We start from the raw sequence: 15792 nt of genomic DNA, 5'->3' as shown, positions 1-15792 counted from the left end.
CCCAGTATCGATACAGGCTGGGGGATGAAGGGATTGAGAGCAGCCCTGCCGAGAAGGACTTGGGTGTACTGATGGGTGAAAAACTGGACATTGAGCTGGTAATGTGCGCTCACAGCCCAGAAAGCCAACTGTATCCTGGGCTGCATCACAAGAAACGTGGCCAGCAGGTCGAGGGAGGGGATTCTGCCCATTTACTCTGCTGTGGTGAGACCCCACCTGCAGTTCTGCGTCCAGCTCTGGGGTCCTCAGCACAGGAGAGACATGGACCTGTTAGGGGGGTACAGAGGAGGGACACAAAAATGGTCAGAGGGCTGGAACACCTACCCTGTAAAGAAAGGCTGAGAGAGTTGGGGTTGTTGAGCCTGGAGAAAAGGGTCTGGGGAGACCTTACTGCAGCCTTCCAGTACCTAAAGGGGGCTTAAAAGAAAGGTCGAGAGAGACTTTTTACCGGGGCCTGTAGTGACAGGACAAGGGGCAACTGTTTTAATCTGAAAGAGGGTAAATTTAGTGTTTGTTGGTGACACAAAGTTTGAAGGATGACAGGAATAACAGGGAAGTGTTGTTCTTTCCATCCCCCCCCTCAGAAGAAGGTAGACCGGTATAGTACAAACAGGGAAAAAGAGAGAGAAAAGACTGGAAAGAGCTTAAATGTTTGTCCCTGCAACCGTAGCCTTTGGAAATAACCACTGGTGAAATATTTGGGGCTTTTGTGTTCTGGAGGCTTCTCCACGAAAACAGAGGAAGGCCTGGAGGCCTGCATCAGGTCCCGGGCTCGGCACCCGGCCGCACCGGCGTGAGCCTCACGTTCCCCTTGACGCTGAGGGACGCGTGGGTCCCAAGCTCTGTCCTGCTGGTCTGAGCGCGCTGGGCGTCACGCAGCCCCTCCAGCTGAACTGCCAGGCTTTGAAAAGGCTCGTGTCCGGCAACAGCGAGGAATTCTGCGCGAGCTGTGATTCACGATGACGGCACACCGCCGTCAGGATGCCGACTGGGTCTGCGTTCGGACTCTTGCCCGTTGCTCGTCGCGGTGCAGGGCCGGCCCCTGGAGACGTCTCCATCCCGGGGGCGGCGCAAAGAAGGGCAGCCAAAACCCTCCCGTTTTTTCTTTTCTTTCCGCACCACCTCCCTTTACTGGCTTGCAGACATAGACCTGCCAGTTCATGTGTGCAGCTGACCCCTTCCCATCCCCAGGGATCGTGGATGTTGGTCCTGCAGCCCCGTTTCAGGGCTTCTGCCCCGTTTTGGGATCCTCTGTGCCCAGACATGCCACATGGCTGTGGGACTGCCCCCCACCAGGGTCCCCCACCCCAGGGCTGCCCACCATCACATCCCGGCTGCGGCTCGGCACAGCGTCCCCAGCTCCAGCGCACGAGCCACGAGGACCCTGCAGTTAGCCGCAGAATTTAGGGAGAAACTGCGAGCGGCTATTCTTCAGCAGCTGAGTAACAAAAACACCCTGTTCTTCTGTCAGTCTTCGTTTGAGGAAAACAGAAGAAATTGCCAAAGCAGCTGTAACAAGCAGCAAGTTTTAAATTTTGCAGAATTGTTGACAATGTTTCTTGTCAAGTCAGCATCAGCAGCTGGGGAAACACATAATTCCTACCAAAGCAGCTGAGGTCTCGGACTCTGTGGAGGCCAAACAAGAAACGCAAGGGAGAAGAGGTGCTAGAAAGGGGCAAAATAATTTAAGGCCACAGAGACATTAAATGAAAAATATGCTAGTAAGGCACCCTTTGGAACAGATTTTTTTTTTAACCGGGTTTCGTATTACTGATGTCTGGTAACATGCATTGAGTCTCTCCTAGGCTATTAATGATGATGAAATGAATTCTTCTATACTCTCTCAAATCCTGACTTAATTTTTTTGTGCTTTACAGCACAGGTGCAACAGATTGATCCTGTTATTTTTAATCAGTTTGGAAAACAAACATAACACTTCCCACATCAAATTTTAAATGAGCAATATTTTATTTTGATACAAGGGACATGCTACTGTCTGGATAACATTTAACTGTATCGATGGTAGTCATGAATTTCCTTTAAATTAAGCTAGAACGTGCCGATTCTCCTTAGCGATCTCTGCTAGCCGCTACTTAGTGGAGACTGGTAAGAATTGAAAAAAACATCTGAGGAAAAATATATTTATCCTTAGAAAACTGGCACTATGGATGTATAAAATTAACCTCTCTGTTCTGTGAACAGCTTCATCCAAAATATCATCTCAACAATCAAACTATTTTTAAGAAGGCATAATTTCTGGAGAAGTTGTGCTAATAACGAAGTATGATTTTTGGAGACCAGAAGTAGTATTGTATGGAAGATCTGGCATTCTGGTCTTCCGAAACAATTGGCTTCAGATACTGAATCTGACTGATAGTATTGAGAAATAATTCTTTCCATTTACCTATACTAGCCAGAGTAAAAATACCATGCAAGTGTCATTGCAGATGGTAGATTTTTAAGGAATCGAGAACTTTCTCAAATAATATCTGAGGGGAGTGCTTATAACATGTGCCCTGAGATCATCTTCCTCTGGATGGTTCCATGGTACCACAAATGAAAGCATTTCCTAAATATTTCTTTTATTTTTTTTTAAATTGAATTACACTTTGGGGAGCTCAACACTGCCATGACTTAAGGCACTGAAACTACCTGCTCACTTGGAAGTACCATCCCAGGCTGCAGAGCAAACTGTTCCTCCTCAGGAGAAGTCACTGCACGTTTCCTGGGTTTTGTATCAGACAAGTATCACTGAATTTACAAACTTTTGCAAATGTACATTAACTGGATTTTACAGGTGGAAACGGTGAATTTCAGGGGCTGCTTCCTTTCCCAAAGCCAAAGGAATCGCCACAGAGCCTGGTAGTTCAGCCAGTGGTTTAGCTCCAGCCTTTGCCATTTCAAAGCCCTGTGTTGCTCCTGACGTTCCCTGAGTTAGGTGTCAGGATCCATAACAGGAAAAAAACCCCAAAAATCTCCATAGTGGAGACATGAAATTGCGGCTTCAGGCTGGTGACTAATACCAGTCCAGATAAGAACTGCAGCACAAACAGGGGATGCTCAGGCAGATGCAAGACTAATGCACATCAGTATTGCTTAACTGTAGAAGCGGGATAGTCGTACCGGTGCTCTCCTGCAGCCTGCCTGCTTAAAATGCATTAAGGAGCCTTGAACTGTATTTCTAGAAAAGGAGTTACCTCATACCTATTATGATTTGGGAGGACTGGCTTTGTTTTTATAGGGCTGAAATCTAATTACATCTTTTTTTTCTTCTCCATTTTAGAATACAGCTAATGCAGTATGTAATTTATGGCATTGCATCATTTTTCTTCTTATATGGAATAATCCTTTTGGCAGAAGGTTTTTATACAACAAGTGCTGTGAAGGAGCTGCATGGAGAGTTCAAAACGACAGCCTGTGGCCGCTGCATCAGTGGAATGGTAAGTAGCATCAGAAACGGGAATAGTAGTCTTTGCTTGCTAAAACCTGTTGGGCTTGGTTAGACTCCTGTGTTTTTGAAGAACAATATTTTGCTGCCGCCTTTGTTCAACTCCTTATGGGTGGTCAGAGTCAATCCCTGTTGCTGGTCCGTCTTTGATCTTCAAGGACGTTTGGTCAAATCCAGATTCTGCCGATGGACTGTTGGGGTGCTACCGTGGCCTCCCTTATAAAGCTGAACCCACTGGTCTGAACTCAGTTGATTAAGACTGCTAATTTTAAAACACACAATGCGTGACAAATTGAAATTTTTGCTTTTAAACATGGAGCACACTAGTGATGCTTAAAGGCAGACTGTGAAATGGCTGTGCTTTGCAGAGCTATTTAAATAACAAACTGTAATGCCTCTGACTTCCATAGTCAATTCTGCTTAAGGATGCCTGGAACCTTCAGACAAACAGTAATGAATGAAGCTTCACAACATCTTTGCACTTGAATCAAGTATTGCTGTCTTTGGGTTTGCAGATGGCAAAAGGCATACAGATACAATAGTGAGTCTTTTTCGCAAAGCTGAAACACTTAAAGCCTTAAAGTTACAAGCCATCTTCCCTTCAGTGTACTTCTGTGTTAGAAAAAATTTTAAACAAAGTTTAACTAAAAATAAAACTTCAGATTCTCACCCACGTTGCCCCCTAGGGCGCACTCTGCCAGAACAGAAACAACTATGTTTCTGAGACAGGATTTCAAAGCTATTTCTGAAAATCTGAATTCAAAGCTCATAGTTATGGAGGAAGCCAAGCAGTATGACAGATCGCCCACGGGAAAGTGTGGGTGAAAAGAGAAGAGGCTTTTGATGTGATTGTTGCATTTTAATATACAATCTATATCCTGTACTCAAAAAATATGTACTTTCAGCTGGTTAAATACCAGAAATGCATGTTTATTTTCAAGAGGATTAACAATTTTCCACTGTGTTGTTGGATACTTACTGAATTTTTGAAGAGCTAATAAAAATAAGACATCCGATCATTTTCCAGTTAAGCAGCTATTCGCTTCCTCTTTTCTAGCAAGTATGATCTTCAGTGAGGTGCAAAATTAGATCCAAAGCAGTGTTTTCCAAAGATCGAAAATACAGTAGAAACATACACATACGTGCATTTCTTCAGTGCAGACAATTGCTTGTGCAGTTGAGTAGTTGCAGGCACATGATTGTCGGTTGCTTATACAAATACCAGTGTGACACATGGAAATAAGACAGAAAAATGTGTTTTCATGTTTGCCCATATTTGTCCACACAATGAAGGAGGGAATTTAGCAGCTGAGTAATGGCTTGGAGCTCTGGTAAGATGCATCAGTATTCATTGGTGACAGTCCTGGCGTAAATGGCCTGTATGCTGCTGTGTAGTGGTAGAGCTGCTTAAAACGTCAGGGTTGGAACAAGGTTTGTGAGTTGATATACCTTAGTAGACTGGTGGATGCAGCTGGGTTTTGGACAACAAGCTGTTGGATATACGGTGATTTTTATTTTTTTTTAATATTCTTTTTTTCCTCTTTGATTAAGAGCTCCTCTACTTCTTCCTCCATTACATTACCAAGCAAGGTCCTGAAGGGCAGTCCCTTCCATCTTGCATAAGGTTATTAGAGAAGACAGACTCCCAACTTTACCTAAATTATTTCTGTGGGCTGTGGTGATGCAGAATAGCCATTTCCCACAGTTACCGCATTAAATGAGAGCGAGTGTGTTTTTTCCTGGCTATTTTAGGAGTTAAAGGCTTTGAGTACTTCCTCTCGTGCACGCTTCCACATACACATATGCAAACCCACATTTTATGTATAGTCTATCTATAGAAATCCTTTACACTGGTCCACTTGGTCCTTACCAAAATCCAAAGAGAGAATTCTCAATTCTCGCAAAAAACATACAGGTCTGGTGTATGGCACTATCTAATATGAAATAGGGTCTTTCAGTTCAGTCGTGTATAAATTAAAGGCTAGCTGGGTTTTTCATGGGCCTTAGTTCTGCAAGCACTCCCACCTCCCCACACGTACAACCTTTGTTGGTTGTAAAACCTTAGCAATGGCTCAGCCTTTGCTGTAACGTTTGCGGTGCTGCTCAGCCCGTCTGGACAAAAACCTACGAGGGTGCAAACTTCCACCGCTGCAGCGTTAGTTCAGTCCATCAGTTTTGGGTCAGGCTGAGACAACCTGCCCTCCCAGAGCCTTTCCCACCCTTGCTGTTCTTCCCTGGCACACAAGTTCCAAGTGAGATAGTACGGCATCAGTGCTTTACTGGAAGTAAAGCCTTTCCGGGCCACTGACAGTTAAATAACGGTGGAAAGGGAACACTCAAGATGTAACAGCATTCCCCCGCTTTCCAAGTAGGATCCAAATCCTGGTTTCCCTAGCAGGAGGGAGCTAGGACTGATGCCAGAGCTACTGTTTCACCATAAAACTTAGAAGAGAAAAAAGGGAAAGAGGTCCAGTGGGAGGGGGAAGCTGGAGATTTCCAAAGCAATGAGTGCCATACTTTATAATCTCATCAAAGAAAACACTTTTTTTTTTTTTTTTTTTAAAAGAGCAAACTCAAACCAGCAAATTTCAACGGAAAATCCATGATTCTCTCAAGTGAAGTAACTAATTTTCTTCTTGGCAATGTGTATTAGATTAATCGAATCTTTCTGATGTGCTGTAATGGTTGTGGTATGTTTTCAAAAACAGGTATTCTGAAATGTTACATACAAAATTGATTTCAATAAATCAGGGAGCATGGGAGAGCTCTGTGAACATTGATTCACGCTATTGTTTTGATTTGCAAGTCACATAGAAATGCTAGTATGTTACAGTTAATTAAAAAAAGTCCTTAAATTGATTTTTGTTGGAATTTTATTGCTTTTAGCTTACAACCAGCATCCCTGCTTAGTGAGAATCTTGAGAAATTAATGGACTGTTCTTTCAGGAGGTCAAGCTGTTTACTCAAGCAGGCTGATGAAAAAGGAAATGTCTGAATTATTTTCTCAGTAGCACTTAAACTACCAAAGTATTTGTAAGCAATGAGAATACGGATTTTATTTGTGCTTGGAAATCAAATGTTTTATTACTTGATTTCTTGAAAGTATGCTTAAAGATTATTTTGAAGTATTCTTCTCAAAGAATAAACTTCAAGTGCGTGTGTTTTCTCTGTCCAGTTTGTTTTCCTCACCTATGTGCTTGGAGTGGCCTGGCTTGGGGTCTTTGGCTTCTCTGCTGTGCCTGTCTTTATGTTCTATAACATATGGTCAACTTGCGAAGTCATCAAATCTCTTCAGACAAATGTGACAGTTCCAGGGGACCAGATCTGCGTGGATATCAGGCAATACGGTACTCATTTTAATCCTGATTAAATGCTTTATCCTTTCTCCTTGGTCTGTCTTCAGTAGTTTTGTCTCAGCCTTATCAAATGAACCAAATGCAAAAGTATCTTGTGTCTCTGAATGTGCTATTACTTTTCTAATTAATTCAGATTACACTGATCTCCTTCCAGATGCAATCAATTTAACTGAACTGGCAAGTCATTTATCTAAAATGATTTTGTAGTGGTTCCCAGTACTATAATATTAGATTTAAAAATAGATCAGCCTCAAAATAAACTGCTTAGAAACAGGGGTGAGAAATAGATAACCAGATCCTGGTTTTTGAACCCATATGCATATATTGTTTCCTTTCAAGAAGCTGTTTTTACATTTAAATATGAAGTTGACACCCAAACTTTGCTCTAACAATTACTTTCAGTTAAAAGACCAAAAACCTGCATTAAAGAGTCTGCCTTAACTATTAATGAATTAATACTGCTTTCTGATGACACACAGAAATCCAAGGGGGGTGCAGGTAGCAGAGGAGTGGGACAATGCCTTAAAATAGGGTCAGGCTTTTCGTTCCTTCAGGTTAATTTTCCTGAAGTTTATCTTTTCAGCTTCCCTTGTGCAGAAGAGCTTTTGTGACTATTACTCCTGGCTTCATTTTAGCTAGCATTTTCTAGTAACGTTTCTTTCTTTGGACTAAGTCATTCAAAGCTGAAAAAACAAATTCAGAATTGAAAAAGTAAGAAAGCTTGGTTTTGCTTTCCTTATCTGGGCCATAAATCCAGTAGAAGATAAGATACACTAATTTTAAAAGCAGAAAGTCCCAAATCAGTTAAATGTTTGCATCCTATTGTAGCAACTGACAGCAAGAGGCTGGGAAGACATTTTCTTCAGCAGCAAAGTTTAGGAGCGCAGGGAGAAGATGCGGTCCTCCACCTTTCTGCTTCTCCTGGTGGTTTTGCAGCTGTGTGAGTGTAGGGCTGTGCCGTTCCTCTGATCAGTAAAATCATTTGGGTTTCAATGAGTGATGGGAGAGAGCAGCTCCTTAACAGGCAATTTGCGTCACTGAACTGTCCTCACATTTTTGGGTGGAAGCAGTAGCTAAAAGGCTTCAAGTGTGTATTGCAGTTGCAGAGAAGAAGCTGGCTTTACAGTAAATCCTAAGAAATCTTTTTGCAAACCATACCATCCCGAGATAATTTCAATGAGCTGCCCTTTACAGAGTTGCTAAATCCAACCAGCTGAGTTTGAAATGTGAGTAGTATGGAGGAGACAAACTGGTTTTCTCGTTTCAAATGGCTTTTGCTTAAGCTTTATATCTGTTACAGGCCTGAAAGTTTAGGTTATTTTAAACTTTCTAGGTCCTGTCGACTTTTCAGATTTTTCAGTCGTGTAAGAAAAGTAATTGGGAGTACATGAGGTACGGCAGACCAAGTTTTCTTGTAGCAGTGTTCACTTAATGCTTTTGTACCTATTGGAACTAGAACAGAAGAAGTCCTTCTGTAATTCTTCCCTCTAGCTCCATATTCACACTCTTCTACAGTGGTTACTTGTTCAAGTAGAACTTAATCTCGTAAGTGCTATCCTGAAAGGTGCCAAGTACCTCCGAGATGCAGATTATCCCTTTCAGTGCTGAGTGGGGGAGTAGGCAGTATGTGACTGGACCTGAAGTGCAAAAACCCAACCAACCATTTGGCTGCCATATGGGAAAACCACATCTGAGAACATGCCTTGGCAGCAAGCCTCGGTATAAGGAGAAAGCACAACTCGAGCGAGTTGTTTTAATTCTTCCCACCAACTCAAAGCTGTACTGGTCAACGCGTGGATGCCAGAACGGGAACGCAACTGGCAAGTGGGCAGAAAAGATGAGAGGAACAGAAAGCATGTGTTGATTGCTAAAATTAGTGGTTTCTTTTGCTGTGGTATTTCAGGTATTATCCCTTGGAATGCTGTACCTGGCAAAGCCTGTGGTCCCATTCTAGAGAACATCTGCAACACGAATGAGGTACAGACACGTAACCTGTGTGCAGCTTTTGCCTACAAGTCACTTGGGCACCATGTAATAAATAACTTGATGAAAGTTTTTAAAGAAAATCAATACTAGTAGCATAAAGAGATTGATTTAAACCCAACACTGAAATTGTGTTAGGTCACCCAGAAAATGGAAGTTACTTCAGAACATCTTTATGTTCTGAAGCTTTGAATACCTTGCTACAAAGTTGGGTTTACTATCCTTATTCTCTAGAACAGTTGAAATGCATTTTATGCTATCCTCAATTGCCTCAATGTTTTTAACTTGTTTTTTCTTTAGTTCTACATGTCTTACCACCTGTTCATTGTGGCTTGTGCTGGAGCTGGTGCCACTGTCATAGCATTGGTGGGTAGCATTTTTTGTTGTTTTATTGTGCAACATGTTCCTTTCAGGCTTAAGATGCTTTAAGATTAAATTTTGTGTATCTTAAAAATAGTGATAATAGACATTAAGGAGGGTAAGCTGTAATCACCATTATTTGCTGCTATGGTTTGGTCATTACAAGTCAGCAGGTCCCGAACTTTTGCTTTAAGAAGTCATCTTAACCCACCTCCTCTATCTTTAGTAAAAGAATTCTTTGCATGTCCTTTGAAAATCCTACTTCTACCCACTGTTTCTGTTTTTATGTCCGCTATTTCTTTTCATTTTTGTAGTTTATTTGATCAATGGCTTGTAACGTCTTGGGTTTTTTTTGTCTGGACCCAGGCCGTTAGACTAGTCCAACTCTGCAATGCCAATTACAGGTAGCAGTTGGAAAAAGGGGTGTTAACAAGATGACTTGTTTCATATGTCTCAACGCTTCCTCTAGCTGCCAGCTTCTAACTTCATGTCAGCCAAATCCAGGTGTAACAGTCCCTATTTGTTGACGAAATAGCCTTAAGTCTGTATGTAGATTACCTCTCCAGATAAATGGCAAGTTATTTATCTTGCATCTTCACCCTGGAAGAAGCTCAGAATAACGTCTGTTGTAAAAGTATCGACAGTTGCCCAAATGGGCTTGAGCCGTCACCTTGTTGTATCTTACTGTCCTGTATTTTGTTCTCTTCCACCAGCTGATCTACATGATGGCTACTACATATAACTATGCTGTTTTGAAGTTTAAGAGTCGGGAAGATTGCTGCACTAAATTCTAAATTGTATAAGCCCAGTAAAGAGCTGCATTGCGTAGCTTGAAATACCACTGACACCCTAGGCTAAAAGTCTAGCTTTCTGAATTTTGTTACAGTAATTGTAAATAGCTTCAGTAAGCATCATTTAGCTTATCAGATTAATAAAATGACTTCGTGTATATGAACTATGATGTGGATGAGATCTGGCTATTTTTTCATGTCGAGAGGATTCAGTTACTGTAGGGGTATTTGTAAAGGATCCTTCTGAAGATGGGGTGTTTCCATTTGAAGTCTCCATTTGCTTTCTAACAGTCACCTCTAAAACAAATACTGGAACAGTTCAGGGTCAGAATTACTAATTTATTCTTCATCCTGAACACCAAATACAACCACCCCCCACCCCGAGTACAAAATATATATGATACAAAAGAAAAGGAATAGTGAAGTAGTGCCAGTCTCTTTTGGCAGAAATCAGAAGCCCAGGTATTATGAATTACTTGGCTTGTATTTCCAGTGCACTGATGATAAAGTTTCTTTTACTTCATTTTTACGCAATTGCCAAATCACACTCTCTCTGGAAGGAAATATATCCTTGTATTAGCTCTGCGTAAAACAATCACATTCATTCTTTTGGACCCTGAACTAGTAAGAAACAGCATATAAACAGTTTCTGTTCTTGTATGGCTTGCACTTTAGTAACTGATTTCTCAGTAGCCAGATCTCAAAACTGTAAGTATGACTGCACGGGAAGCAAAACCATGCATAGATCCTAGAGACCTTTTTACACTGTTGGGATTGAAAACAAAGAGAAGTGAATCAGTGTTTTCAGATGTAGATTTTTTTTTTGCAAGAAGTATGGTGAAAAGAAGTTGGGAAGATATGAATGCACAAACTAGAAAAAAATCCACATAATAATAAAAATGAGCAAGTTGCTACATATGATTTAAAACTCTTCACCTGAGGTTGGACAATGGAAGTTTAAAATGTAGTTATACAAATATACTTCTTAACCCAGAAATTGCATGCTTTTGCTTAGTTTTGGACTCACGTTTTGCTGTTTAATTTTTCAATATGTTAATGTAGCCTTGTTCACGTAAATAAAACTGTTTACAGTTTCAGGTTTTTTGGGGGTGGGGGGTGGGGTGGAATTCTCATCTGCTTGTTGGGGGAAAAGACTTACCAGGACCTGGGCTTGGATATGCATAAACACCACAACCGTAGAAAGTGGTTCTTCTGAGCACCTCGTAGTTTACAATTATGTATATCGCCATGTACAAAACTTTTTTCCTGCTTCCCCCCATTCTGCATTTTAATTGATCCGTACAACTCTGTAGCTCATTTTATTACTGTTATACTAACTTTCTCTAAATTGTGAATAACCGACTGAAGTATTAGCATGCCAAATTCTAGAGATCTTTGAAAATAGCCTCTGTGCTTGTTTTAATAACAGAATGCTTATTAACGTAGAGTAACTTTTTTTTTTTGGTCGTTTTTTTAAAGAGCGTCTATTAATCTAACTAGCAGCTTGCTTTGCCTCTTGACATGCTCACTAGCCATCATGCTCACCCTTCTCTTCCAGATCCACTTCCTCATGATACTGTCTTCTAACTGGGCCTACTTAAAGGATGCAAGCAAAATGCAGGCCTACCAAGATATCAAAGCAAAAGAAGAGCAGGAGCTTCAGGATATCCAGTCTCGGTCAAAAGAGCAACTCAATTCTTACACATAAATGTATGCCACAGTAATTCAGCAGAAGAATTCTGTAGCTCTGACAAATCAACAAATAGCTGCTCTGCAGTACAGATGTGTGTCTACCAAACAAAATTAGAGAGAAGTGCAAAAGCTTCACGTTCCAAGCTCCTGGAACGCTTTCACAGGGAAATCTTCCCAAGGGTAATCTTCCATCCTTTCATAGAGAGAATGGAGGGTTTATTCCAGGCATTTTAAAAGGCAACACTTCACAATAAGTGACCAAATTATTCCTCTTTGAGACTTTTGGTATTTAGTATTTGACATGTTCTACAGCATGACGTCCTGCACAAAACCGTGGCAGGTGCTCCAAACCAGCAGGCAGTAGATCTCTGCACGTGATTTACTATCTCCGTTTATATACCAAATGACACTGTGGCCGGATTTCTGACAGCTCGTGCTTACGTGACAGCACAGTTGCAGCTGTGTGAAGTTGCAACGGGGCCGTCTTTGAACACTATTTACACGGGCCACAGGAACAGCACTCTGCTTTTGTGCCACACTTTTTTATGATGAAGCAGTCACACTCCTGTGCTTACCTGAGTGCTGAGCAGATGTCCCGAGTTTTAATCTTTTTAACTATTTAATGGAATGTAGATCCCTGGATCTGGATAATGATCCCCTTCTTTGAAAATAAATGTCAGCTTTGCCTTAATATTTATTTTCTATAAATGTCTTAGCATTTATATAGTGGCAGGAGACCATTATCCTACATTTTAAGTAAGTGAAAAGTGTTACCTTATTAAAATGACACTGATCTGACTATTCCAAATGAGCGGATGAGGAAGTTTGCAGAGTTTTACACAAACAATAAAAATTACAGCCATAAAACAGAATACAGGATGTCCACCTTTCTCTATCTTGGTGCTTAGCAAATTTATAGTCAGTGCTTATGTGTTTTCCTTTTTACAAATTAATTAGCACATGAAGAAAACGTGGTGTTCAGAAAAAAAACCCACAACAAACTGGTGCCATTTTAAAAGTCATTTCCCATAGAAGTCTGCCTTCTAATTAATGTTTTTTTCAGAAGCATTCAGTGATATCTTGAGTATTAGTGATGGTATATTTGGTGTTTGTTCTATATGATATATATATATATAAATGTTGGGGGGAAAAAGTAAAATGCATCAGTCATTTAAAAAAATTAAATATTTAAGTCATACCCATGTTAAGCTGACGTGTGGTTTGATAGTTTTGACTGTTTGCTGAATATAAATCAAAGGAAGCACAAATTTCTTCAAGTCAGTATTAAGAGAAAAGGCATTTTGGGGGGTATTAATTTCAAATATAGTTTTTTTTGTTAAATATTGGAGTCTAATTTGACAGTTTCAAAAAAGGGGCAAAGTTGATCAATGTAGAGCAAATATGACAAAATAGCCTAGTGTATGTTCTTACCTGTTGCATGAAGGAGACATTTCTACAGCAATGCAGGTGATGTTCTAGCCCAGTGTTTGCATAAGGGTAATAATGGAGGCAGTGTCTTAAAGCCTAATTCTTTTCTAATTCAGTGTAGCTATTACTGGGAGTTTTTGAAGTTTTGTTTAAGTAGTCTAATATTTTTATGTAAAGAGCATTAAATTTTGCTATGTATAAATTTTTGTAACCTAACAGTGAATCAATATTTTCTATCAGTGCCAAGGGCTTCCTGTAGTTACATCCAAGTGTTAAAATAAATATTTGTAGATAATAGACACCACTTGTGTACGCTTATTTGAAAACAGACCTTCAGCTACTCCATACTAGCGCATCTCTCTGCTTCATGTCTCTCTCTGAAGTTACACACATTTTTGTTCCGTAGTATCAATCCACTTGCTCCTGTACGGGGCAGGGAGGCCCTGTAGGTGCACGTGTCAGCACGGTAAGTCAGCGAGCGTTTCTAGCATGAAGCATTGGTAGTTGTTCGAGGCCAGCATAATGCAACAAGTGCTATCCGTCCCATTCTGGACATCAGCCACCAAGCTGTAAATCCAGCGTTGCTGCAAGACCAAATTAAGCAGCGTGTAAAATTAGACTAGCCACCAAATCACATTTTAGCTTAATTCCTAAAGGAAAGTTTGTATCTGTCACGTTTTTGGTACATCGTGATTCAACATCCAATGAATTCAAGATAGAGCTTTGGGTTTTGCCCCTAAATTCTGTCAAACTTGGCTTCATGTTCTTGTAGTTAGGTCAAGATGAGCAGCCTCCAATGCAGTGCAAATTGTAATATATGCTGCCACCCAAAATTACTTCATTGATTAAAAAATTACTGTATTTTATACTGTAAATAAAGTTTAATGATCTTGCCTATAACCTACCTACAAAATACAAAGCTTAAATAAAGATGAGTTAAATAGCACTTTTATTTGAATCTCTCCGTTCTGGGCTGGTTAATGCCAACAAGGTGATACATGAGCTGAGGCTGTTTTTGAAAGTGTTTGCTTCCCCTGCCGTAGCAGTAAAAGGAGCAAGTCAGCTTGGGTCTGTCACACGCAGCTCTCTGAAGCTGCGCAAGCCAAGGCTCTCCACGGGACACCTTTGAAAACCTGTGATGATGACTGAATTTTTTGTTACCTGCACATGGTTACTTTAATCTACAGGTTCTAACAGTTGGAGGGGAAGGGTTTGGGATGTGGGGAGCACCACTTGAAAAGCTGTCCAAGTTTATAGGAATTCAGTGCCAAAGCCAACTTACCTGAACATACGGCTTAATTTCTTTGCACTGCTTTGTCCTTTCTCTCACCCCACTCAAGGGCCTCCTGGATTAACACCACACCAGGGCTTGCTGTTTGAAGTCAATGACTGAAGTGCTGAGACAACTCAAAATCAGCTTTATTAATTTATAATTATATAGCCTGCAAGCTTGGGGCCTAACATTTATTACAACTTTTTACAGGCAGAAAGCTGCTTTAAAAACATATATTATTTTTTTTGGTAAAAAATAATACTAGTAAAACTCAGTACTGTTGTTCACCAGAAGTTTTCATCCATGTCTCCATGAGAAATGCCTGCAGTGCTGTATTAAGGATAGGAGGGAAAAGAAAGTGGTATGAGCCCAAAGTAGTTTCTTATCTTAAATAAAAATACTTGTTTTTAAAAGAAAGTTAAGAGACTGCCCACACTGCAATTCTCTTGCTGTTTCAGTGAACTGAAGGAAATCAGCAAGCCTTTAAGGATGAGGATTTGGGCCTTCATGATCAGAAAGCCATCTCAAATCTATCAAAAAGCATTACTATCATCTATCCAGTACTGTTGTAGTGCTTACCCAGTGAAAAAGAGCACTATACAGATGCCAATTCAGGAGTGTGAGGGTAGGGTCGGGTAGGTAAAACAGCACTTTAGAGGCCCCAGTAATACTGAATCATTACTATGGTTACAGTGAGCAATTTATATTATTTTTTTTTTTAACTAACTAACTGCTCCATTTTTTTTGCTTATATATATTTTCATTTCTACAGCTTCCAGTAAAGATTGATAGAGGGTTACTGGTTTTTTTATTTTCTCTCAAGTAACTAAAAACTGCATATCTGTATTTATCCCTGTCTAGAGAGAACCAGGGGAAATGCCCTAGCTGTGGTAACCTCTGAAAAAAGTGTGTGAACTAGTCTGTTAAAAGTCCGTGATGCTATGGATCAATCAAAGCTAGATTCCATGCTAATAACAGACTATCATCTGCAAGGTGCAGCATAGACAAACCTTCACAGGGTCATTAGCCAAGAAGAATCCCTCATACTTCAGCCCACTGTGAAGGAACTGAGAAGCTACTCAGCTGCAGATAAAAAGTTCTAATCGCCACAGCTATTGAAACAGATCCTTGAATGTAATTCCCAGATTCAAATTCCATACAGTCCAAAAACTTACCTGTATAAGAATTGGAAGGACCCTCAATTTTTCCAACACATTTGCTTTTGATGACTAGTGTATTTCGCTTTTTAAGAAGGCAGATGTCTCTCAACCACATTTCAAACTGTAACTATTAATATGTTGTAACAGAAGTGATTAACAGTCATACATGAGCCTTACCTGTCATCCTTTTCACTAGATACAAGTCCCTCTGTAAGTGATACTTCTCCTATTTCTTCTTTTTTTGAATCCTGGCAACCAAGAGGAGAATACATTTTCTGTAACTGGTTCTTAAGTCAAGGTT

The 15792-nt window shown here is 40.5% G+C and overlaps 2 protein-coding genes across 18 annotated transcripts in view; one reads left to right on the top strand and one right to left on the bottom strand.

The window, feature by feature from the left end:
• GPM6B (glycoprotein M6B) overlaps window positions 1-13998 on the top strand; it is a 113034-nt gene extending 99036 nt beyond the window's left edge. For 4 of the 6 annotated variants that reach the window (XM_049834188.1, XM_049834183.1, XM_049834187.1 and 1 more), the window contains 5 exons: window positions 3284-3440; window positions 6624-6795; window positions 8708-8781; window positions 9088-9153; window positions 11497-13998. In XM_049834188.1, the coding sequence (XP_049690145.1) occupies window positions 3284-3440; window positions 6624-6795; window positions 8708-8781; window positions 9088-9153; window positions 11497-11646 (619 nt within the window). In that variant the 3' untranslated portion in view covers window positions 11647-13998. Of the gene's footprint in view, window positions 1-3283; window positions 3441-6623; window positions 6796-8707; window positions 8782-9087; window positions 9154-9860; window positions 10840-11496 lie in introns of those variants that run through there. The other 2 variants (XM_049834184.1, XM_049834189.1) reach the window with 1 other exon arrangement.
• The window catches only part of OFD1 (OFD1 centriole and centriolar satellite protein), a 38438-nt gene continuing 36184 nt past the window's right edge, over window positions 13539-15792 (bottom strand). For all 12 annotated transcript variants that reach the window (XM_049834125.1, XM_049834126.1, XM_049834135.1 and 9 more), the window contains 3 exons: window positions 15669-15739; window positions 14341-14661; window positions 13539-13642 (listed from right to left, as the gene is read on the bottom strand). In XM_049834125.1, coding sequence (XP_049690082.1) covers window positions 14616-14661; window positions 15669-15739 — 117 coding nt within the window. In that variant the 3' untranslated portion in view covers window positions 13539-13642; window positions 14341-14615. The remainder of the gene's footprint in view (window positions 13643-14340; window positions 14662-15668; window positions 15740-15792) is intronic.

This window comes from Accipiter gentilis, chromosome 31 (genome assembly GCF_929443795.1).
Source record: "Accipiter gentilis chromosome 31, bAccGen1.1, whole genome shotgun sequence".
NCBI classification, from domain to species: Eukaryota; Metazoa; Chordata; class Aves; order Accipitriformes; family Accipitridae; genus Astur; species Astur gentilis.
The sequence above is the reverse complement of the archived record's forward strand: the minus strand, read 5'-3'. Positions and strand labels throughout refer to the sequence as shown.